Genomic DNA, 25,682 nt, shown 5'->3' on the forward strand with positions numbered 1-25,682 from the left:
TTTTCAGACCTTTTTTGCTTTCTATCATGTAAAGAATGATTTGTGCACAAGTATTTTCTAGATAATGATGGAGGCATTCGATTATCGGTAGTCTTGTTGATCAGTGGTCTATATTTTTAAACCGTAAAATATCGTTTTTTCTGCGCAGGGAAAACTGTCAACGCAACATTTTGCATTTTAACTTTAATTTAATGTAATTTTTCAGTTTTTCTGCGGCAGTTTGGCGGTAAGCCTTCCGTTTTGCCCCCTTTTGTGTGTCCTCTTAGCCCTCACGTAATTTGACATGACTTATGCGACAAATCTGCTTTGGCGTCAAGCGTCAGCGATTTATGCTCCCCACTTTCCCCGGCCTCAACCCCCAACCCGCAGCTCCCAACTCCCTGCACTGTTCTACATAATCAAGCAAATTGCTTTTCCACTCACATCATTTTTTATCAAGGGGCCTTCGCTGTCTGGAAACTTCGTTAATGCACCTGTCAGATATATCTTTCGATCTCCTCCTAGCTTTCTGTGCATCGCATGCCATGTGTTGGCATCAACTAACGTATATATGTACAAAAATGTATATATATTTAGAGAAAATTGCATAATACCCTTGAATAGCATCAGCGATTTTTTTTGCACACAATCTCTAAAAGCTCGTGAATGCGCCTGGACGCCAAAGTTCTTTTGGGTGAGTTGAGCTTCTGTATTTTTGATGAGTTTTCCCCGGCATTAATATGCAAAATGCGCATTGTTGCTGTTCCGCTTTAATATACATAGTGATGAAGGTAATAAAGACGGGGAACACCCAGCAAATCTAAAGCCAGAAGTCGAAATCCATTCAATTTGACAATGACTTGGTAAAGTTTTCTCGTTTGTCTGTTGGTCAACGGAGCATTAAATCTAGGGTATTGGAAAATTGAAAAATTTTTCAATGAATTTTATACACATTTATGAGTAATAAATATGTCTTGAATTTTTCACTCTGCAGTGGCTTTAATCAAAAAGCAAAACTTTCCATTTTGCAAAAAAATACAAATCTTTTTACTAGTTTAATTCTTTAATTTGTTTTTATGAATTCATAACAACTCATAACATACATAACTCATTCATTAGAGCTCTTAGTTAATGGCTCCAGCTCCCCAATTTGGCACATATAAAAGTATATATATCTGTTAAATATACAGCCGTATACCGCAACACAAAATCCATTAAAAAGTTTGCTTATTACTTCAACTTTACCACAGCCTGTGACTTCGAAATAAACTTTTTCAACTGCATTCAAAAACCTTGAGCTGCTTTTAATGAAATTTTTTTCTCGCTGACGTTTTGCGGTCTTTTTGGGCTTCCTTGGAGTTCCTTTGTTGCTGTTGTAATGAGCCTAAGGCGTCAATGGTTTTTTCCGTCGATGACGATGTCATGCACCATATGCATTACAGTCGCGGAAAACGAAGGACTTGGCCTGATGGGCCGGCGCAGATCAGGATAACGGTGATGATGATGGGTAGAAACAAGCCACATGACATTAAATCTATTTTTTCACTTCGTTACTTTCGAGACGAGGACAATGCTTTTATCCAGTTTTTCAAACTTTTTCGGCTCTGCGGTTGGCATACTTTTTATGGGTTTATAATAACAAAAAGAAAAGCCATGTCCATCCATATATAATCAATATATTTACAAGCCATTCTTTTTATCCGTTTAAACTTTTTTATTAAATAAGTAACATACTAGTAACATATTGCAAATGCTTATTGGTGTTCTATTTTTTTCTTCTCCCAGTGTATGGACATGCGGTCTCACTTGTTTGTCAGACTTTGCCTATTTTTGAAGTCAGCTGAAAGTAGCAACTGTGGCAAATAATGAGACGCCATGCAAATGTCCTTGGAAGTAAAACTTGTTCCTTATTTTCTTTTTGGTGTTTGTGCCTCTTGTTTTTTTTATTCGTTGCCGCTAACAGCAGACGCGACGAAATTACGTATACGCCACGTTGCTGCCTGGCCACGCCAACTGTTGCAGCCCCATGTAGCCACCCTGGTGCCTCAAGGTTGTCCCGAGGCAACTTTCAACTTTTTGTGGCCCTTTAATTTGAGCTTAACAATTTATAAAGTTATTTTGGCTTGCAATTTTTCAATACGCAGTTTATTTGCCAGTGTGTTAATGTGCGTATGTGGTTGCTTATGAGTGTGTGCAACTTCACAAGGCAGCTTTTTGGGGAGTTCAAGGTCTCTGGGGAAACTCAATTTCAATTGGGATTTCAAAACGTTTACATTTACATATGGCACGAGGAGAAAATTCCTCAGCAGGTGATTGGAAAATAAATGTAAATTTATGAATTTACTTGCAATAGCAGAACTTATTTGGTAGCTAGTTGCAAAGTTATTTTTCCAAAATATATAAAATATCTAAGTTTCATCTATGAATTATTAAAGGTATCATCTTTTACATCTTAGGCTAAGATGTTACTGCATCTTAAAGCCCTATTTAAAATAGAAAATAAAGAGTCTTTAAAACCTTTACATTGAAATGTTTTCTTAATTTATATGTAGATATCCACGTCTATATGTACATATATGTATATATCAGGTTACACTACTGCTCCTTTTATCCATTTTAAAATGAGAAATATGCAGTCTTAAGCGTATCCTCTTCGACCCCATTAAACTTAATTTGAAATGCTGCCACTCGTCGAACATGCAAACTAATTTAAACATATGAAAACGGAGAATCGCAACTCATTAAAGGACTCCAAAGCCTGCCCTTGCCCCCACTTCATCTCCCCTCGGATCCGGCTTTATGCATTTTTCATAATGTAATTTCCCAAGTAATAAATTTTCATGCCAGCATCATCATTATCAACAACATGCAGGACGAAAGAAGGGCGAGTGAAAACTTCAGTTCGCTGCAAGGTGCACCTGCCATTGCACCTGTTCGAGGAGCTCTTCCTTCCCCCTCCCCACCCCTCCTCGCTCCCTTCTTCCACCGGTTGCCACTTTCCACGTTAATCTCAGATTTCCACATAAATCACTTTAAAAAGGCGACACACTTGCAGGCGCAAAAGCTGGAAAGCAGGAGGAACAGAAGGCGCCGGATCCTTGGCCAAGGAGGAACCAGTAGCCAGCGAACGCTGCTCAGTTCTGCAATGGCAATTTCTTTGAGTACTTTCTTCTATTTCCCCTTTGCTTTTATATATATATGTATGTAGGTGTATGTATGTGTGTGTGTGTGTGTGCGTCGGTGTGAGTTGCCCCAAAAAACGTGCCAAGTAATTGCCGGCCATTGCTGTAATGTCCTGGGCATAAGGACCTCCCAGTAGCCCTGAAAATAATAACCAGACTCTGCTCGGTGGTACTTTTAATTTCAGCGATGATATGCCGACGATTTACGTGAATATTCAATGAATTTTAGTTTCATTTTCAAATCATTTTAAAATTTACATTAGTACTTGAAAAGTGAACATTCCTTAAAATAAGTGATATATTTAGTTACAAAACCAATGTCTAGGCGACATGTTACTTTATCTCTGTACGCTCGTTTAGTTTTATTTTACCTTTACTTATGGTTACCGCCCGTTTCTAGTGTCTTTCGGTTTCTGTAATAATCGTAAATGCATTTGTTTTTTATGCATTTTGGCCGACACACCCCGAGTGCAGTAGAAAGAAAGCATTTTCCTTTCGCTTCGCAACTCCCGCACGCATTTTGTGTGAGCTGCATTCGCAATTGCACGGCGTCTTCATGCGGTTATGCTTCTGCTGCTTTCATTATGAGCCATTATCACAAGCTGGCGACAAGCGACTACCCCGATGGTCACACACAAAGCCAACGGAATGGCCAAGAGAATGGCTTGGCCAGAGGATGGGGGCCAGCAGCAAACAGCTTGGCCAAAAGAATGGGGCTAAAACAGGGACGTCGGCGGTCTCTCGACAGCGCTTGATGCGAGCTTTGCACTTGCAACTAATGCGCCATGTTTAATGTTTCGCTGCCATCTCCACTTGCTTTTATGCGCGTGCAGAGCAAGAAAATTATTATGAAATATATAAAATTAATTCAAATATTTTTTACCCTACCTAAAGCAGTAGAATGACTCGCTAGCTTACGCGATGAATTAACAATTTTTAGTCAGTAAAAACTAATGCCAAGAACACTCGGAATTGTTTATTTTATTTGCAGAAACTACATTTTAAAATGCTAATTTAAGCTGAATAATTACTATTACAAGAAAAAAGCTGCATAAAAGTGTAACCAGCTATAATTAAGCACAAGTTTAGTTTTATACTCATTTCATTATTTAAAATAAAAGAGAGGTAATTCCTTTTTTCTCTGTACTCATTTGCTAGCTGCTGCTGCTCTGTTCCTTCTTATCAACTTTTTGCCACGGCTTCTACTGCTCTTTGGCCAAACAATGGCAACTTTTGCAGCTGCGTTTTTTAACCGGCGTTTCCCCTATTTTGATGCGTATGGGTGGATGCCTTTTTTCATTTGGCTTTTTTTGTTCGATTTTTTGTTCTTTGCTCGCTGTCTGCTTTCTGGGGACTTGCCCCGCATTCGAAATGGTTTCCAAATTGTCTTTATTCTGAATGCTGTTTTTGAAAAATTTAATTTTCATTAAAATTCATCGTAGACTCTCACCACGTCTTTCGCGAAAACTTTTTGCTAACTTGGTACTCGGTCTTGACATTTTGCACACTTCTTTTTGTTCAATTATAGTTGTATATTTTGTTACGCCTCAGCTCTGCTCGACTTTTTATGATGGTTTTTTGCTGTTTTTAGGAAATTTTTAATTAATTTTGCATTCTGCTGCAGCTGACAGGCAGTTTCGTTTAGTTTACATTTGGCAATTAACTAAATGTTGCGCATACGCCACCGAGGCCAAGTTAGAAGAGCTCTTGGCAAAAAGCAGGAATGACGAGGCACAATCTGGAATACAAAAGAACGATACATAAGTGCTTGTCGAGAGAGAAAAAATCGCCCAAAAGAACTCGAGAACCGATATGCGGAAAACTACAAAAGGTGAATTACGTTGCAGGAGTAGGGAGAAGCAAAAGGTAGATGCTCCACCTGTCAAAGGCAAAGCCCCAATGATGATACTAAATGGGAAATCACAACCTCATTCCCCACCGCCGCCAGTCAGTCAGTTTGTCAGTCACTCAATCAGCCCTAGGACCAGAATTCCCCGAACAACAAACAGCTCCCGGAAAAAAAAGCGTTCACAAAGCCCAGGAAAATGAAACCACCGGCAGCAGGAGGGCAACCTTTGACAGCTGGAAACCACTTAAATTATATGCCTGCTGCGAGCTTAGTGGGTTACCGCCTCCTCCCAGTTGCTTATGTTAATTTTCTGCTGGCCTAGGCTCAAGCAATTGACATGAACTGAAGTGACTTACTTTGTGGCATTCCCTCCTCCTCCTTCTCCTTCTCCACCTCTAGTGATCCCAAACTCCCCTTGAATCTCCGGTGGCAAATGCTGGCAACAGGTGGGACATTGCAGCAATCTGACTAAGTAATTGCAGAGTGTGTGCTGAAATTCTTATTGAACAAAGTTTGTCGTGGCTCTGAAACAAGCTATATAAAAGGAACTCATAATTGCATTGATTTTCTTGAGTTCATAAAATTGCTTTTCGTTGGAAACTCTTGAGTGACAAAGTGTTTTATTAATAAAGAATTTATTGTGGCTTATGCCTATAATTGCTGTGTTAAAAACACCGACCGGTAATAGTAAACAAAATTTATATAAATAAACATATACTGCAAACTTAATTGTATATATCAATAAATGATATATATAAGAAAATATAAAATAGGCAAGTTGCACTACATAAAACTGAAAGTTTGCTGCAACGCTTATAATTGTTGCTGCGCATTTAGCCTTTAAGTGACATCAAAGAAAGTTTTTAAACGGAAAAAAAGCAATAAAATATCCAACTTGTTGCATAAATTATAAAACACGCAACTTATAAACTCTTGTAATGAAAGTTAAAAAATAAATAACTCTTTGAACATAGCACGCAAGTTGCAAGCCAGTTGACAAACTTTTGCACATTTTTCCCCTTGCTAATAAATGAAAAAGGAAACTGGTGATAAAGAACTGTTGGGCAATTGTAAAAATGAAAACGAAGAAAAATCGAGAGCTACAATAATTACTGCCTGCTTTTGCGTATTAATTCTCGGCCATCTGTATTATCCCTAATGAAGTAGCGTGTTTTTGCTATTCCAGCTTAACTAGGCACACTGCCAGTGACATAAACATCTCTGTTTTAGAAACAGCACAGAAACAGCAAGAACTTTTGACAACAAACGCGTGTAAATAGTAAAAGTTTGGCTCGCATGCTGTTGGGGTGCATAAACAAGCGGCCCGAAACCATCCAACCGAACTTAACTGAACCGAACCGAACAGAACTGTTCGCCCAACTTGGCTGAAAGCTAAAAATCATTTAATTAAAGTTGGCCGGGAAGAAGGGATCGCAGGACGAACTGAGCTGCTGTCTAAACAAGTGCAACAAATACAACATTGCATGTTGGCGGCTCTTAATTGCTTAAACAAGTAGCTAACAAGCGAAGAGCAAATGTCGAAAAGCGGCATCTACAACTCCATATACACACATTTATACATATTATATGTATATGTACATAGATATAAACTAGTGCAGTGACCTGCAGAAGGAGCTGCGAGTGTTCCGACATATGTAGTCGAATGTATAACCAGGTCTTGTATGCATAATGTTCTCTAATTAGTTAGGCCAAACACCACGCCCCCTCACAAAAGCACAGAATAAGAATGTGCTTACATAAATTTAATGCAATGAAAATGCTTCCTGTTTTTTGTTCCCTCCTTCAGAACAGGCAATTCGAGCACGTAATGGGTTATTTCAAATATATTTAAGAGAGTTACTTTAACAAACGCAATTTTAGTGTAGTTTCAGCTTGAAATGACTGTAATATTTTAAATATTTATACATGGCTATTAGGACTCTTAAATCAATTTTATATTATTATTCTTCTAGCTTGAACAAGCACTTCTTAAATTTCTTGGAACTGCTTGAGGGTGCATTGCGTAATATTATGAACTTTACCAGCAGAGTTAACCCTTTCCCCACTTTCCAAATTGCGTCAACCTCTTTGGTTGCCTGCCTATGCATTTGGCAGTGTAATTTTTCAACTCTCGCCAAAATGTCAGAAGCAAGCCAACATGCAATTTATGTTGTTTGCTCAAGATTATTCATAGCAAAGACTGGGACTGTTGCAGGCTGCCCCCAACTCTGTCTTTCGCTCTCTTTCTAATGCTCTATACCCAGCTCTCTCTGGCATTCGGTGCGTTGTCAATGTCCAAAAAGCTGCGCATGCAGTTTCCTAATAAATTTTTTTGCTGATTCTGCTTTTTAAACGCGAGTGTACCGAGCTCAAATTGCTGACCATTTAGGGGAGTTACATGATGAGGGGTCGGGATTTCCGGGAGGGGCTGGTTGGCAAAAGAGGATGATAGCGATGGTTGTGCACGTTGGCTGGAGGGCAGAACATGACCAACTACATGTAATTTTACGCGCAACTTAACTTGTAAACTGGCAGCACACCGTTCCCTCTGCCCGACTCCAAAAGCACCTAATTCCCGCCCAACTAAGCCACCGACCCCAGCGGACAATACACATCCTACAACCACACACCCACACCCACACCCACACACGCACACCCAAACACGCACACACCTGATTCAATGTTTGGCGTACATGGTGTATACGTATTATGGCTGTTTGATGCATTTTGTGGCTTTGATTTTCGAATTAAAGATTGAAATGGCCACACAAACGCGAGCTGTGGACTTTGCCTAAAGCGCTCCATCCCCTCGCACCACTTCTTTCAGATTACAATTTTCAGCACATTGCGTAGCCGGGTAACGTGGCGTATGAGTAATGTGAGCAAATGCTAAGCATACGCCCTGTTGAACATGAAGCTGGAATGACAGAAATTTCGCCGAATATCAAAGAGCAGAGCAAAACGAGTTGCATAGAAGCGTTTCAATTGCTAGCAGCAGGAATAAGACGCGGAGTAGAGGAAAGTAACGTATAAAAAATTAAGAGAAACGTAGTCTGAAGGAAAGCAAGTCCCTTAACCGGAAAGATAATTACTTAAATGTGAGCTAAACGAACCCGAGTCGTCGTGCAAAATTAATGCTAAGGAATCTGTCTTCCACCAAATTCCGGAACTAAATACTCTTTTGTATTTTAAGGAAGTTTTTAGCTACGTGAACCATTCTTTAACTCTTTTACACCCGTTTGCAAATTTGATTTCCCTAAGAACCGAATTCGTTAACACACCCACCGCCCTCACCATCCATTATCATATCGTAATGCCCTTAAGTTCTCAACGGATGACTGCACATCCTTGGGGTCACATTTTCGTCGCCAGGCACCTTTGTTCAATTAATTGCTCCAGAATCCCATTATGCAATGCCATGACTCACACTAATTTACATGTTCTGCCCGCTCTTTCTCACTCATTTCCTCTCCCTTTTCCTCCTCCATTGCAGATACGACTACGAGACCCTACTGCAGAATTCCACTTTCTGCTTGGTGCCGCGCGGACGTCGTTTGGGTTCCTTTAGGTAAGCACAAACAAAACCGCCTCGGAAAAAGTCAAAAAAGAAATAAAAACGTAATAAAAAATGGGTGAAAAGCATAAAAAACAATTTTCATTTTACATTTCACAATGCCATTTTTTCATATTCGTATTCGTATGTTCGTCCCTTTTTTTTGCAGATTCCTTGAAGCCTTGCAGGCTGGTTGCATTCCCGTGCTATTGTCCAATGCCTGGGTGTTGCCGTTTGAATCGAAAATCGATTGGAAGCAGGCCGCCATTTGGGCCGATGAGCGCCTCCTGCTGCAGGTGAGCCGGAGCATATATATTTATTGATATCTGTGGATGGGTTTATACGGGCCCCTATATATACAAATATATATATGAAAAATTGAAAGGTAGCTCGTGTGCCACTTTTTGGAGTCGTTTGGTCAAAGCGATTTCATTTCGACCCTGTCTAAAAAAAAATAAAGTAAAGTTTTCATTGTTTATGTGCGCCGCTTGTTTGGATGGCTGGGAGGTGTAGTCCCCTTTTGAAAACAACCCGGAGAGCTGTCACTTTACGGCGTCACAAATATTTGTTGCACTTTTTATTGGCCCCTTTAAATGTCTGGCCATTTGCCGGTGATGAATATTCTGTAACGGAGCAGCAAGATTTGTGCACCTGTTCACCGGGACGCAGAGATCCTGGCGTGTCTTTGGCCGAAAACTTTCATGATAAAGTAAACTTTGAAAATAACTTGTTTCTGTATTTATCGTTTGCTATGCTTTTTGAATGTTTTGAACCTAAAATTTTATATACCAACAACTACGTATTGCTGTTGACAAAACTACTAGCAAAAGCCAGTGATAATTCCCTGTAGAATGAACCGAAAGACACCAAGAACCAAGAATCCCACTCAAGTCTTAAAGGCTCAACAATGACTGCTCCATTAGGAGAAGCGCTTAGTCGACTGGTAGCCTCTGTTTGCGGCGAAGATTTCCCAATCAGAGCCAGGTGAGTGGTTCGCAGCTCTTTGTCCCAGTGTCCGCACCTTTTCATGTTACGCCGCACTGAAAGCCCTTGGACACTCCTTCTCTGTGCGCGTGTCCTGCTTCATTTGTTTGCCTGCCTGCCAGTGTCCTTTTCTTCATGCTCTTGCGCCTCCAATTGCTGCTGTTGCACGCAGAGAAAATAGCACCGACATGTTTGTGTCAAAAATAGTTCCATGTAATCTACTATAAAAAATAAGAAGCAACTGCAATTCAGTCACTAACTTTATCAAACAGATTTTCACTGATTCGAGAGAAGCAAGTATGGTTGTTTAGCATACTTTTTTGAAACTTTGACGTGCTTCAAAAGTACGCCTTCGATATTTGTTCTCTCTGTGAACTTTCTTTCCACTGCTGTCGCACTTCATTCGCGACAAAGTCTTGGCGCAATGTTTGCCAATTGGCCTGCCCATTGGGATTTCAACCCCCACTACCCACTGCCCACCTCCATCTCTGCCCAGCTGATTTTCCTGCTTCTACTGCTCTTTCTTCATTTTCCCCTTGCACTTCCTGTCCCCGTCCATTGGCATGTTTGCCTTTGTAGTTTATTGGCAGGAAATGCAATTAATTAAGTTAACTTGAGCAGGAAACTTGAGCACGGACTCACAACTCGAGTCGACTCGACACGACTCTAACCGACTGGCTAGGCAAACTCTTTATGGCGTTGCAATTTAGTGGGGCAACCACCACTCCTGCCCTGCAATTATGATGAATGGCTCCTGTGGGTGGGTGGCCGTAACCCTTTAACCAATTAAGCTGCGCATTCTAAATTAATGCATTGTTGCTCCGGTGCCGGGATGAGCTGCATCTATTAAGCTGGGATTACGCCTGCACCGAGTAGACCAACAACTAATTCCGCTCCTCTTCTCTTCTCCTATTTCTTTCGCATATCTAGGTGCCCGACATTGTGCGCTCCATACCGGCGGAACGCATCTTCGCCCTTCGCCAGCAGACGCAGGTCCTGTGGGAACGCTACTTCGGCTCCATTGAGAAAATCGTCTTCACAACATTCGAGGTGAGTGCTAGGTTTCTCTTGGGGAACATTTGCATGTGTACACGCCGCCTATTTGCGGCTGATAACTTGGCTAGCAGGATGGTGATGGTGATGGTGAACTTTGCCGGGGTGCGAGGGCGAGATGAGGTGAACTGTGGCTCGGAGGTTTCCAAATAGCAACTCCAACTTAGTTGGCAAGTTGTTGCGGCTTTTGTTGGTTCGCTCAATCGACAAGAAACAAGTAACGAGTATGTTCTTTGCTCTACTTAGCGACTCTGAGGTGGGGTTTTGGGGCATCGAATACCCGGCAACTTGCAACTTGCTCGATGGAAGTATGCAACAACTTGGTCTCGTGTCTCGGACTTTGGCACACTGCGTGCTGTAATTAAGCGTACCGAACTTTACTTTTATTTGTATTTACGATGTGTGAATATAACTTTCAAATATACATTCGTTTGCGACGTTTAGGGGCAGAGCAGTTTGAAAATAACGATGGCTATTTTGGCCCTTAGTCTTCAGATGTAAAATTTAAATTAAATGGGTTAAAATGAATAGAATAGGAATGTTTGACAACCATTATTAAAGCTTTTTTATTATATATTAGGCATCAAATATTTTTGGATAAGTTTTCTAACAATAATGCTCTTTAAGCCTAAAGAGGCAATAGTGAAGTCGATACGTTCCTTGATTATCGATGGCTGACAGTGTATGGCATTTGATTTGTATATGAAAACTACGACCCAGTGTATCTTCCAGATACATTTAAGTAGTAAAACTTTTCCGTTGCCATTGAATTTGAGTTTGTAATACATTTGCCCCAAAACGCCGACCGAATGCCTAAAGTTCGGGGTGGCAAATTGAGTGGGGTGGCAAGTGGGTGGATGGGTATAAATAAAACACACGCATTCCGCACATTCTCGGGCATGCAAACGGAGAACAACAAACAAACAGCGAACAACAAAGTTATCTCCACACAAATGGCAAGCAGAAATTCGCGAGTCTCATACACACATTGTAGAGGACCAGAGGAGCGAAATGCCAAAAGGGCGGGTTGCGTTTTCCGGGGGGGCAGACGCGAAAAGCAAACTAAACCGCCGCCACTGGAGACCACTTTTCAACACTCAAATTGACACACAGCCAGGGACGGAGCACAGAGATGCAGAGATGTAGACACATCCACGGCAAGGATGCACGGCATTCAATTTTGTGTAATCATAGTGGGGAGAGGGGCAAGCTGAAGATGAAGCTGAAGCTGATGCCGCCCAACTGCCAACTGAAACCGGAGACGACTCCCAGTTCGCATCCAGATTCGCGATTGTGGCGAATCTTCCGCATGCTCCATCAGTGAGAAAGAATAGTACTCAATCACAAACTAAAATATCAACTTTAATTAAGAAATTTTACGGCCAAGTATTGCAGAAGTTAAATGTTTCTGCCTTATTTAAGTCACTTATGTTCAAGGAACTTCTAGGAAGCCCTGTAAATATGGAAGAATATAGTGTTTATAGAGCAATTTCAGGTTAGATAAAAAAATTCTTTCCCCACTTATCTTAATTTAGGATGAATTGTTCTATATTCTATCATTTTTGATGGTTTTCTCTCAGTGTGCCCACACCCTTGTGCAGCAACCTAGCCATGTTAACCCATGACGACCGACAACATTGCAATGTCGTCGAGTCTGTCGCTCCGCTCGTTGACAAAAACCGCAGTCCAATGGAGCGGCAAGGGAAATGGGGAGCAGAGAGTTGTTCAGATTGCGGCTCCATTGCCAGGATTCTCCACTTGTGATATCCCCCTGACCCCGCTGGCCTCGGGGCTTGTTCATTTGCCTGCGTTTTGGCTGGTAATAATCAATTTGCAGTTACAGCAACCAAAATGTGTGTAACCAAATTAAACACAAATATTTTTACTGTACCTTGTGACCACCTCCAAAGGACGTAAGGACGAAAGGACGAGGGCGATGGGGGTTTGCCAAGGCAATTAACGACTCGGTCCACAATCGACCAGAACATGGTCAACAAAGGACACGCATAGAGCGTTTAGTTTGATTTATGTGAAGGTAGGTGAAAGCAGTCCCTTTCTCCATTTCTCCGCTCCTCACACTTGGCCAACTAATTTGGCCTGCTCTCTAATAATTATTATTGGCCGGCGTGAAGGGGGCAGATGCTGTTTCGTTAAGCAACCAAAGTTAATTGGGTTTTGATCGACCTGCTGCCCACAGACATCACGTTGGAGATTTATGACTACATATTTCCATAATAAACAACATCGTTTTTCAAATGAATATTGCCAAATCAATTTAAAGAGTCATTGACTATTTAAATTTATAGTATACATATATTTAATTTTGTGTGCAACTCCCATGGGAATATCATTTTATTTTAAATACATATCTAATGCGTGATACGCTTTGATGAAACCCTTTGAGAGCAATTAGTGAGTAGACATCTATGACTATTTCCCCTATAATTTTGCTGTGAAACTTAAATTGCGCCACGAAGTGTGCATCAGAATTTGTTTGTGCACAAGTTTTTCGTTTGGCCTGCATTTTTGCGGCGCACATTTGATTTATGGGTCGCGATTAAAAAGATGAATTGTGGCATTTTCGACAGGGCGGAAGTGGGCGGGCATGGTGATAGGGAGAGGGGAAAAGCGCAGGCAGAGACATCGGACCACGCCCACCTGCTGAGGTGTGGCACGTGCATCACGTAATGGCCGTGTGCACAATCCTTTCTGGCTTATTTGACCCACATTTCGCATATGGCCAGGAATGTAGCTCCACAGGGGTCAAACATCATGTCTATCCTTGTGGATAGCTGCATTCTCCACTTTCAGCCGCCTTTGCGTCTCTTTTGCGGCTTTAATATGCAGATGAGTTCCTGAGATGGCCCAAATACTTGTGTGCGTTTGGTTGCCTCGGGCAAAACAATTCCAGAATATTTATAAACAGAAGAAATTCTTTCTGTGCAGGGTGTGGTGGCCTCTGCGGGGAATGCCTTTATAATTTGTTATTATTAATTTTGCACATTTTTTTGCCGCCCCTCATAGCACAAGCATCGCCTTAAGGTTGGCCACTCACGTCTCACTTTTGGAGCGGAAAGTTCCTAATAATCCTTTAGTCCGGGACACGTATGAATATGAATGGAACGGAGTTCGGGACGGGACGGGAGAGGGGGGGTGTGTGTGGGTCTTTGGGGGAATCCTTTTCCCTTCGCTTACACTTAAGACCCGTTCATGCGGCAAATTGATTTAGGCATAAACAAGCCCAGAACGCTCTTAACCCTCTAAAGCCCAGAGCTACGAAAAAGTGGCAAATAATTTCGCCAGCCTCAACTGGCCTTGTTGGAAAATCTTCTCATTCTGGGCGTTGAACCGCATGTGACCAGGCGATGTCAGTTTTTCCGGCGTATCCTTTTGCCACTCTCTCCTCTGCCATGAAAACTGGTCCATTAAAGTCAACAAACTAACAGCCAGCTGACGGTTTTAAGGGGGTTTTCTGGGTTTTTGGGTTCAAGTTTGAGTTTGGGTTCGGGTCAACCTTTGTTTACCCTCATCGCCTGCTGTTGCTGTTGTTCTTGCTATTGTTGCTATTGTGGCTGCTGTGCAAGCAAACAGCAAAGGTGAATATAAGCAGGGCTTTTCCATGGAACGGGTCGTAGGAAAAACAAATTAAGCAGTTATTTGGGTTGTTAGACGCTCCAGCCACGCACACACATCCTGAATCTCATCCTGAATGTGACTCTGTTTTCGATGGCCATACCCTATATTAGACAGTGAATCGCACCACTCTTGACCTAATTATATAATAAAGTGGTTTGTCCTAATTAAATCAATTAGGTGTGATTGGAATTCATGAAAAATGGTTGTCACTGCAGCTCATAAATGATTGGGATTTTATCATGATAGTTAGCTAAATAAAACGAAATTCTGACAATATCAGGCCCATTTTTAGCTAAATTATTTAACCGATGCTCAGCATTTGCATAAATTGTGGCAGCATTTTCCTCCTATCCAAAGATTTAAAATCGAGAATATTCCACTTAGGCTTCTCGGTTTTTAAGCACAAATCAATTCCTTCGACGTATTCGCACTCAAACCCAACCGCTCCCCCGACAATCCCAATTATTTCAATTAATAAATCAACAATTGAACCTAAAGTAAGACCACAGGCGGACTTTTGCAACATCCTTCGAAGGGAAACTACTGGAAACTAAGTGCGTAGGCCGCAGAATATGTGTGTGTCTGCAGCTGGATGAATGGGAATCGTAGGCGGCTGATCCCAAGATTTGCATAATTTTATTGTGTGTTGAACTTTCGACTAACCAGGCCGGCAACCAGTAGACCAATCTGTGTGGGGACAGTCCGAAGGCTATTGGCCATGCCCAAAGAATCCCCACAAAAAGGTCACTCAAAGTCCACTTACCGAACTTACTGTGGGCCCACAGTGGCCCCCAAAATCTTGGCCTAAGCCCCAAAAGTCTCTTTGTGTGCTCGAGTGTGTGTGATTTGGGGCCGAATGGATGTGACCGATAAGCGTGTGCCATGCACTCAAGTTGCACAGGGAGAGGAAAAGCGGAAGCTGGTAAAAGTTCGAAAATGGTCACAAAAAATTCACAAAACAACTAAATAAACCACAATAAGCCGAAAGTTTGGGCTTGGGTTTGGGCTCGAAATGTTCTGCATACTAGTGTGCACTGCGAAAAAGTAAACAAACTCCACAAACATTTTGAAATATTTCTTAGCAATTCGGTGACTGTGAGCAAATCACGAGAAGAAAGTCATATCTTTGTGAAAAATATTAAACACCAAGAATCTTGACCAAGATTTCAAATGTCATGTTTTTCCATGCAGACTTAACGCTCTTTGTTTCTGGTGTTTTATTTGGTTTTTTGGCTTTGTGGCTTTGGTTTTTATGCAACATAATATGTTGCATACTCGCAGGCAGATGGCAAAAGAAAGAAACTTTCTCTCCACCTGTCTGTCGCGTCTGCTTTGTCTCATCGAGGCGTGCGTTTCAAAGCACTGGCACTGGCCACGCCCACTCACCTGGGCGGGAAAAGCAGCAAGGATCCAGGAAAAAGCAGGTCCTGTGAGCAGCAGAAATCTAGGTAGCGTCAGCAGCTAACAGTGGAGGTAGAAAAACAACTTATTACTTTGACTAATCCTATTATGCGCATGCAAACGTGCGCCAAGGAGGAAAAAACTTTGCCGAGGAAAACTACTTTGAAGTCAACTGTCTGCCCGCCTACGTTTCTCAGCCTGCTCCGCCATCTCAGCCGCTTTCACCTATCTCCGCCGCCTTTCTCTCGCATTCATTCCATTGAATCGTGCACTCACTCAAGCGCCGCTAAGTTGCCTTAGTGGCTGCTCATGCACTGCGAGAAATGGCTGGGCAATAGATAACGCAATTTGGCTTTGGCGACGCCAAGTGAAAGGATCTTCTTCTTCCTGACAATGCTAATTCCTGTGGAGTAAGCTGAAGGATGCAGTTGGAACAGTGGGACGCTTAGGTATACAAGTATTACAGTTTGAACAAATCAAATTGATTAACAAACAAAAAATATATTGTTAAGGCCCACAACTATATATTTCTAAGCTTTATTTTTGTATCCGAAACAGTCGAGTCCTTTATTAGTTCGAATGGCAGCCCTAGAATTGTTTAATAGTATTTGTACAACTGCCCGAAGCTGTATATTTGCTCCATTAAAAACTTTGGCCTTAGTTTGCTCGACCTTTCCCCGTGATCCAACCTAATTTATTTTCAAGTTGTAAAGTTGCGAAACTTTTTCGTTGACCTCGTTCGGTTTTAGCCCACAGTTTTGCTCCCAGTTGCACCTGTCCCCCGACTTCTTGTAGTTAATTTCCCCCACTTAGCTGTCCATTATGGCCTGGTCCTGGACCCCAGATAGTGCAAAATGCCGCGACAGCAGCTCAAGAACTTTTCCACGCGCAAATCCAACTCCTCTGGCCTAAGCCGATTTGGCTTCCTTGCAAAAAGATATCAACCAACCAACCGACTGGGCTGCGAAATCTCATTAATTGATTTTCCAGCCAATGTTTCTTGTAACATTTATTTGTATTTATTTTTGTATTTTTACCAAAATGCATGTTCTCATCATAGATTAGAGAGAGTGTAGAGCGTGAAAAAACTTACTTAAACATAGGAGACGCATAGAGTCAAAGACATCAACTAAGGGCACTTAAACATTTAACATTAAGAGTTGAACAAGATTTGATTGTTGTACATAATTCACAATTAGCTTGATATGTGATAGACATCCATGTGCCTATGTATGCAGAACAGATCTGTGTGGTGTGAATGTGCAGCTCGGAGTCTGTGAGTCTCTGCGGTGAGTTGTGGTTTGGATGGGCCTGATCATCAAGCCAAGCCAGTCCGATTCGAAGGTGGAGTCGTCCCCGCCTAAAAGAGCAGGGAGAAGAGACTCCTCACGCCAGTGGAGCCAGCTCCGGAACCGAGGGTAAAGCCCGTGCTGGGCGTGCCGCTGCTGCGATGGCGCGAGGTGTGGCTGGAAACGTTAGCACGGACACGGTCGTAGCTGGCAACATCCTGGAAAGCAAAATATATATCGTAAATTATATATTCGGAATGTGTAGATCTATAGCATATCGTACTGGTCGAGCACGAATTCGAGGTGTCTGCAGTGGCGGCAGATGTCGCAAGTGCCGCACGTGTTGTATATGGACAAGACTCTCACCTCTTTGTCGGCATTGGCCAGCACCGATCGCATCGAGTTGGCCACCGGCCACTTCTTCTTCATCACCAGGTTGTTGGGTGGATCGTGTGCGGTTCCCGCATCGACGGACCAAATGGTGACACTGGCACCGCCAAGCACCTTCGATCCTCGCGAGAACTTGAAGGCCAGTTCCTCGTCGCCGGCAATGCGAGTTAGCTGCCAGCCCGTCAGATTGATCTCCTCGGTACCCTTGTTGTGCAGCTTGATGAAGCGTCCCTCCACGTCCGCCTCAATGATCTCCAGATCTCCCTTGGCGGCGGCATTCACCGAGTACTCGGACAGGGTGCGATCCTCGCTCTCATCGATCACGGTGCGGCGACGCTTCACGGCGCTGGATCCAGAGATGCCAGGTGTAGCCGAGCGACGTCCACTGGGCGTGACCCTGCCGGATCGGGAACTGGCACTGGCGGTCAGGTGGCTGCCATTGCTGGAGATTCCGGAATCGGCAGTCGGACGTCCGGGCGACTCGATGTTCAGACGACGCTCCTCACCGCACAGCAACTTGTCGTAAGCGGCAATCTCGAGGTCCAACGACACCTTGATGTCCATCAGATCCTGGTACTCCTGCAGCTGGTGAGCCATCTCGTCGCGCATGCGCTGCAATTCGGCCTCCAAGGAGGCGATGTACTGGTTGTGGCGCTGGCGCTCCGTGTCCAAGAGGTTCTCCAGCTCCCGAATGCGAGCCTAAAGCAATTGGAAATTGGTATTTTAAAATTGCAACTGGAACTCTGATTGCCAATGGCAGTACTCACATTCAAGCCAGCATTGGTGTTCTCCAGATCCTGCAGCTTGGCGTTCAAGCCGTCGATCTTGGTGCGCATGAGACGAACTTCCTCGGTGGCATGAGCGGATCCCTGGGCAGCCCTATTGGCGGCAGCCTTGAGGTTCTGGATCTCATTGTCGTACAGCAGCTCGATCTCCTCGCGATTGGCGCGCATTTGACCCTCGTACTGATCGCGGAGTTCCTGGAGCGATTGCTGCAGCTTGGCCTCGTATTGGCGCGACAGTCTGCCGTCGATCTCGCTGATCTCGATCTGGCGACGGGATCGGGTCTCGGTGAGCTCCTGGGTGTGCACCTGATCCTTGAAGGCCAGCTCCTCGCGCAGGCTCTGGTTCTGGTTCTCCAGGTCGACGCGGGCCAACGTTTCCGCCTCCAGCTGCTTGCGAAGATCATCCAATTGGCGGCGCAGGCGTTCGTTCTCCAAAGCGAGCTCCTTGGCCTGGTCCTCGAACTTCTTGCGATCGGCCAAGGACTGGTTGTACTTGCCATTCACATCATTGTAGCGCGTCTCATACAGGCGGGCATTGTTCTCGGCCACTGTTGCCTCCTTCGTCTTTTTGTCGAGTCTTAAATGTAAAATGGAAGTTGTTATAAAACAAATAATATTTTACTACAAAGAAATATCTAAGGACCTTGTAAATTATTCATAAATGCCTGAGTAATCCCTTGTTGAAATTTAGATGGTTCATAAGAGTCAATTGTTTTTTGACTTTTATCTACATACATGTGCTCATTGAATGACGTCACTTATCTATATCGAGTTATAATAATTGAGTCACATGGCGACTCACATTTGTTTTCGAAAGCTAAAACGCTCTCTTTATATCGCAAATGTATTATTCATTTTAATTATTTAAATGATATAGTCGCTTGGAAACTCGTTCATCGATCCTCCATACAAGAATCAAACGTTTCGAGGTTTTTGTTTGCCTTGGGAGAAGTCGTCACATGCCATTAGCATAAAGTAGCCCGGCTATTTCTGACCAGTTTCCCCGCTGCGCCCCCTTTGATTTATGGGTTCCATACAGTTCAAAGCATTTTATTTTTTGTATTTGAAATTCTGTTTGGCCAAAAACAAAATCGCTATAAAAAAATAGCCACGAAAATTCCACAAATAGTCCCTGCATATTTTCGGCTGGCAATTTTGATTGTCAATCGGCGACTCGCGTGGTCGGCACGTTTTAAGGTTTTCTGTACAACATGGCATTTGCTTTAAACTATAAATTAATTGACTTTACATGCCTTGCGTTCAATGAAAAATTTATTTAAATGATGTATATATTTTGGCGCCTTCTATGGCGATTGTTTTGACCATATTTGAAACCCTATTTTTATGGATTCAAAATTTCCTATTCTCTTTTAGCGCTTTACTTTCGGTTTTTGCTTCTGCATCGAGAAAATGTAAACAGTTTTCGTAGCTAATCAAGAAAACTTGTGTAAAATTGGGGAAATAAAAACAAAATAGATTCAAGGTTGCCCTGTTTGCGTTCTAGATTTTCCTTATTTCCCCATTTTTATTTTGTGCGTTTTGTGTGTGCGTTGTGTGTGCGTGTTGAAGTTCAATTTTTCCTCCCCAATTCCTTCCGCTGACCTAATTTGTTTTCATGTATGCTATTGTCACCATGGAAGAAAAATAGAAAATATTTGGCTATCGAAATTCAACTAAAAATATTTCAAATATTTAAGCAGTCAGAAGTTAACAAATTAATATAGTTAAAGAAATATGGAAATTCAACAAAAGAGAAATCTTTTATCTTCTTATACCACAAGATCCCTAATTCTGCTGCAATCTTATCGTATCTAATCAAAAACAATTTCCTTTGTTATTCCGGTGCGTTTCTTAACTTTAAGGCACGCCTAAAGTAGCTGAAAAATCAAGTTTACCCAACATTTAGGCACCCGCCTTTTAGCCAAACTCGCAACTTCGTTAACACATTGCAAAACACAAACAACAAAATGTGGCTATTATGAATTAAAAAAGCTTTGGGCCTCATCGCGCAATAAATACCAAAAATAAATATTGCCTGATAACGCTAACGCAAACGACGCGAAACGGAAATCTCGCAAATGGAAAACCTAAGCAGCCAAACATTTTGTTGACATCACACCAGAAACTGGTATTACAAATGGATCTGTAACTGGGTGCCATGACATCATAGTCTTGTAACCTTCATTGGAATTTAAGGCGGTATTTCGGTTCTTGTTATTTGATTTCCCTATTTTTGTTGGTTACTCATTAGCTGGGAACTTAACATTTGCATAAAAATGCCCAATGAATTCTGGAAGTGTAAATGCAAAAAATAAACAACACCGAAAGAGTCGAGAGAGTTCCCATGTGCGTGGCTTTCGAAATGTGCTTTTGGCATGACATCATCGGCCTCGCTCGCTCTCAGTCTGCCCCGTTTTCTATCTATCTCTGTCGCTGCCTACATATAAAGAAAATAACCATACAAACTTGGTTTCCTATCTTACTAAAACATTTCTCTAAACTGAGTAATACATTTCAAATATGTCATATGAATACCATAATATAATACAGATTGTTATTGATTTTGCCAAGCTAACTGAAACTTATGTTCTGCGGCAACTATTCCAAATAAATTATTTTAAAATGCTCTTGTTTCTAAAATTGACTACATAAAATGGAATATATTTCCAGAAATTATTGGTCGACTGTACTACTCATTTTCAGATCGCAAAGATTGCGCAGCTATCCGTTCTGTGCATTATTGAAAGAAAGCTCCCAAAGTTACCCGCATTTTCTGCCTGTGCCTCGCTTCTGTTGCCCGGCATGGCTTTATGCATATGACATCACTGGCTGATAATACGCTGTTACCAATTCCAAACCCGCTGTCTTAGAGCTTTACCTCGGCTTCAAGTCGTCGTTCTCCTCCCAGAGACGCTTGATATCGATCTCCAGCTTGGCCTTCTCCTTGGCGGTCTCATCGAGCAGCTTGCGGGCGGCGGCCAGCTCCTTCTCATAGACCGCCTTCAGATTGGAGGTCTCCCGGTTGACGGTATCCTGGGCGAGATTCAGTTCCTGGGTGAGCCGGCTGTTCTCGTTCTCCAGGTTGCGCATGCGATCGATGTAGCAGGCCAGGCGATCGTTCAGGTGCTGCAGCTCCTCCTTCTCCTGCAGCCGGCTGGTGCGCGTGGGCGAGGTGGGTGAGGTGGCGCCCAGCCTTGAGGAGGTGGATGCCCCGCCCACCGGCGTGGAGGTGGAGGCGCGCGAGACGCGTGTGTTCAATGTGACGCGGCGTGCTGACATTTTTGCAATGTGTGTTCTTATTCTTTCGGTTTTTTGCGAGGTGCGAGGTGCGAGCTGCGAGCTGCGAGTTGCGAGTTGCGAGTTGCTAGGTCTTAAGTACGTAATCCTCTCAAGTCTCTTTCAATATTTTCCAGACGTTTGGAGCTGAATTTTTGCTTGCACGTCCGCCTGCTTTGACGACTGAAAATTGACTGAAACTTTGCCTCGAAACGAAACCGAACGGCTATCATCGACAAAATTAGTCGTCGTCGGCGGCAGCGGTCATAAAAAACCAAATACAACACGAATGCGGCGCTGCTCTCTCTATTTTTTCCGCTCTCACCTTTTGGCTTTATTATTATTGTTGTTTCGTCTTCCAACACATTCGTTTTCCCATTCCAATTCCCATTCGCATTCGTAAGAGTTGTTGGGCTTTCCTATGTACAGCTGTTTGTGCCTCTGGAGCTCTAAATAGAAATCGCCTCTAACGCACCCAACTGTTCCCAAAAACAACTTCTTCAAATTTGGTTTCATTTCCTTGGGAAATCCTAGAAAATCTTTAAATCTTTAAGTTTTAGCATTTAACCTTTTATGTTCCATTGAATGAAGCTGCACTGTACATTTCGGTGGAATCCCAGCGATGCATTCCAATCTTCAACAAGATCTTCATTGAGTTGCCCAAGGTTAATGAACGGCAAGTGGTACAAAATTAGAAATGGTAATACAAAAATAAATGGAATGAGTTTCAATGTGAGATTAAAGAAAGTGTTAAACTTTTAGAGAATATTTCAAAGATGTGAAAATTATTAAAGATTGCCTAACGCAATTTCCCTTCGGCATCATTACATTTTTCCGCTCGTTCGCCGCACATTTTCATTATGATTTGTTTCACTTTGGCTGGCCGCATAAATGAATGGCCCTTAAAAGGGATTGCGACATATGAAAATCGTCGACCACAATGAACGCCCGCCCACATATCATCAATTCCGTGCCATTTGGCCCACAGTTCGTATGCACAATGTGTCACTCGAGCTTATCGATCAGCGGCGGGTCAATTATGGCCCAGTGACTTGTCCAAAATTATGAAATACTGCTGGTACTAGCACCTCTACATACCATTCCCTGTTGATGGTGGGTGGGTGGGTGGTGCAGAACGGCTTGGCGCAGTGGCAACTTGTCATAAGTGAAGTATTTATTGACATTAGGGGTACTGAACCGCTTTTGTAGTCATAATAACAAATAAGCTCTTAAAAAATGGGAGAGGATTTTTCTTTTTTTGCCAACTTCTATTTGCAAATGCAAAAATAGCCGGCAAACATTGTTTTATTTTGCCCCTGAGAATCGCAATGAGAATGAGAGAACAGGAGAGCTTTGAATTCTCTAGCTCTAGCTGGCACTCTGTGAGAATATATGTGAACTTCTCATGCAATGCTAACGACGCCCGTGACGTCACCACCCGAGCAGAAGCAGCCAAGCGAAGAAGGAAAAAAGTAAAGACGGAGAAAAAAAGTGAATCGAGTATATAGCACTGACCTCCAAAACGTAGCCGTTTCTGTGTGACGTCACCGAATTATTTTTAATCATGAACGAGCGTTGGAATTATTTTCTTGCCCAAACTCGACACTTCCCTTTTCGAAATTATAATTATACTTATGATCCGTTTGTATGCTCTGAGCGTTAGCTAATTAAAATTAATTAATGAGCCCAATTGTGTGTGTGGAAAAAAAACGCGTATTAAAGCCTAAGCAGATGTTAAATGTTTGTGTTTGTTGTCTCATTTGGACTTTGTTTGGCTTTGTTCTTATGCTTATTCCGGTTTTTTGTTGTCTTGAAAGTGTTCTAGCTGTTTTTTTTTTGTTTAGCTTGATGAATAGCTCGGGATTAAGATTGCAAATTGATAAGAATTATGGCAGAGGGAGAATTGCTCAATGCAATGGGTGTGTATGGCAGTCAGAGGAAGTTTAGTTCATCTATTAAAATGCTAAAAATATAAGCATTTGTATATATCTATATCTATAGGGCTGGTTCATGGTTGTGTTATTTTCGTGTCTGTAAGGAAAGTGAGGGCACCAAGCCTCTTTTGCACTTTTATTTAAGGTTCTTATCATCTCAACTCGAATGAGAAATATTCTGGCACGCCATTTGACACAACAACAAGTATCGATTAACCCAAAATAAAGAAATGACAAATAAACAAACAAGTTGCCCGCAGGGCTTTTAATTTGTGCAAACTCCTGCGAACAAATATTTATTTGGCATTTATTTGCTTTCTGTTACATTTGCTTGTCTATATTGGCCTGCTGCGCCTGTCGTTGAATAAAGAAAACACAAAGATACTGAATAAACTCAAATCAAACAAAATTAAAGTTAGCTTCTCGTTTTGGCCGCCGTCGAAACTTGTTTGTCTTTACTGAATATTTTTTTTGGCTTTTTTCGTTTTGCTTGTTTTTCGAATTTGTCAAAGCAGCTTCATAACTTCGGCATTTGTTGTTTTTTTTATATTTTCATTTGCGTTGTAGCGACAGCTCCGAAGTTTGCCAACAATAATGACATCATCGTCAACTTAAAGTTTGAAGTCATGGCAAATGACGTTATAAGATGAATAAACGCCAAGAGCCAAACTGCTGCCGATTAAGCTGAAGAGGTTTTTAAGGAATCATTGCGAATTTAATCGCAGATTAGAGCTTAGAATTAATATTAGGAATAACATTTTGACTTTTAAACGAATTAATTATTTTTATATAAAACTAAAATCATCATTTGCACAGCACAGAGCAACTAAAATAAATAAATTTTAAAATCCCTGAATTTTTCATTGGTTACACTTGCATATTTAGGAGCTTACTCTGCATCCCCAACAAAAAATCATTTATTTGAATTTTCCCTAATCCAAAAACAAAGCCAAAGTATTGTGCAACCCGCGCATTTACACTTCATCGCATAAGCCCCCTCCCAAAAACCAAACCCACTACGCTCCTGGAATCGCACTTAATTAACGTTGGTCAACAAGTTTAGATCGATAAATTTCTGTGCAAAAACACGTCCAAACGCCGCATATAAAATATATGACTAAAAAAACACAAAAAGTAATATGTATAAAATGAATTCGGTTCGAAATTGGTTTAGCGATTTGCTGCTGTTTTTGTTCAATTGTCATAAGCCAAAAACCGCAAAAGGGTAAAATTGTTTGCGTATCAGCGGGCGTGCTTAAATTTTTAAATATTTTTACGTGTTAGGGGATCTATTCTTGTTTTCCAATTTTTATAAAGTTTTGTACGTTTTTCGCCTGGTCCATAATTCAGTAGAGATTTGGAGTTATTTATGGAAATTACAAGTGGAGTCAACTGCATGCGCATACGCCATGTTGTACGTCTTTCGTGTTTTGTTTGCTTAATTTCGCACTTTCCGACGTTTGTTAATTTTTAATCAACGAAAGTTGTAGGAGGAAGTTGATGTCAAGCATTTACATACCATTTCTAACTTTTTTTCTCATTTATATCTCAGTGTTCAAGTCTCTTTTAGCTACTTGCATAAGTTAATTTAGTGTTTGTCTTCGAAGGAGTTCGCCTTTTTCTCATTTCTTTTTTTTGGTTTTTTTTTATTTTGGATGTTGAGTGTTTTGGGTGTCAGTGAGTGCAACTTTTAGCCTGGCCAACAGAGAACTACATTTTATGTATGCAGCTGCCTTTGCACAGCTTGGAACTTTTAACCCGCTTGCCACGCCCACCCACACACACACTCACAGTCCACACACACAACATACACAGATGCAGCAAGTTGAGAGGCCCCAAGAAGTATGCTAAGAAAAATAGTATGCAGAAAACGAAACCGACGTTTTCTTATTGCGCCGAAGAACAGGAAACGAAAACTTTTGCAATGGCATCACCCTACAGAATTCAATTTGTAAACATATATGCTTCTATGTAAGCTTCGGCAGTGTGTCTCCCAAATCTGATTATCAAAATAACCTGTGAAGATACCTTAGGTAGAAGTAAATACATAGGTTCAACAAACTTCCTGTAAATCCAATATTATAAAACTTAACAAAATGTTTCAATTACTTTAGGCTTTAATCTCCTTTGGCACCAAGCATCTATCCCTTCAATGTCTTCAATTAAAATCTGTCTATACAAAAAGTAATCTGTTCTGTTTAAAGGCTGCATTTTTCATTTTAAGCACAAACATTCATTAATCTCCTGCAAAGTGCTAGAATCACCCTTTGCCAAAAGCTTCAATTAAAAATATCTTAAAAGAGGGCCAAAACAAAATAACAAAATACGGCAGCAATATGAAGCTTTGACTTCGGGAGACCAAAGGAAATTC

General features: G+C 41.8%; 2 protein-coding genes across 4 annotated transcripts in view; one reads left to right on the plus strand and one right to left on the minus strand.

Moving 5' to 3' along the window:
• The window catches only part of LOC6530398 (exostosin-1), a 60,940-nt gene that overhangs the window by 29,718 nt on the left and 5,540 nt on the right, over positions 1–25,682 (plus strand). The window contains exons 3-5 of one of the 2 annotated variants that reach the window (XM_002091288.3): positions 8,504–8,578; positions 8,733–8,859; positions 10,478–10,597. In XM_002091288.3, coding sequence (XP_002091324.1) covers positions 8,504–8,578; positions 8,733–8,859; positions 10,478–10,597 — 322 coding nt within the window. The remainder of the gene's footprint in view (positions 1–8,503; positions 8,579–8,732; positions 8,860–10,477; positions 10,598–25,682) is intronic. The other variant, XM_039372605.1, reaches the window with a different exon arrangement.
• Positions 16,634–21,576, minus strand: LOC6530400 (lamin-C). 2 transcript variants are annotated; one of them, XM_015196465.3, is made up of 4 exons: positions 20,980–21,576; positions 18,084–18,678; positions 17,210–18,015; positions 16,634–17,144 (listed from the first exon to the last, which is right to left on the minus strand). In XM_015196465.3, exons 1-4 carry the CDS (start codon positions 21,378–21,380, stop codon positions 17,024–17,026), a joined length of 1,923 nt encoding a protein of 640 aa, XP_015051951.1. In that variant the 5' UTR covers positions 21,381–21,576; the 3' UTR covers positions 16,634–17,023. The 2 variants fall into 2 exon arrangements, with proteins under 2 accessions (XP_015051951.1, XP_002091326.1); XM_002091290.4 differs by having other exon boundaries at positions 17,293–18,015; positions 20,980–21,575.

Source organism: Drosophila yakuba, chromosome 2R (assembly GCF_016746365.2).
Source record: "Drosophila yakuba strain Tai18E2 chromosome 2R, Prin_Dyak_Tai18E2_2.1, whole genome shotgun sequence".
Classification (NCBI taxonomy): Eukaryota; Metazoa; Arthropoda; class Insecta; order Diptera; family Drosophilidae; genus Drosophila; species Drosophila yakuba.

What these genes read in the sequence shown, in the direction of transcription:
- LOC6530400 (XM_015196465.3), bottom strand. Translation starts at nt 21,380, where the DNA reads ATGTCAGCACGCCGCGTCACATTGAACACACGCGTCTCGCGCGCCTCC. An exon ending in AACGACGACTTGAAGCCGAG is followed by an intron (nt 18,679 to 20,979) that starts GTAAAGCTCTAA and finishes TTTACATTTAAG; the next exon opens with ACTCGACAAAAAGACGAAGG. An exon ending in CTCGAATTCGTGCTCGACCA is followed by an intron (nt 17,145 to 17,209) that starts GTACGATATGCT and finishes TTTGCTTTCCAG; the next exon opens with GATGTTGCCAGCTACGACCG.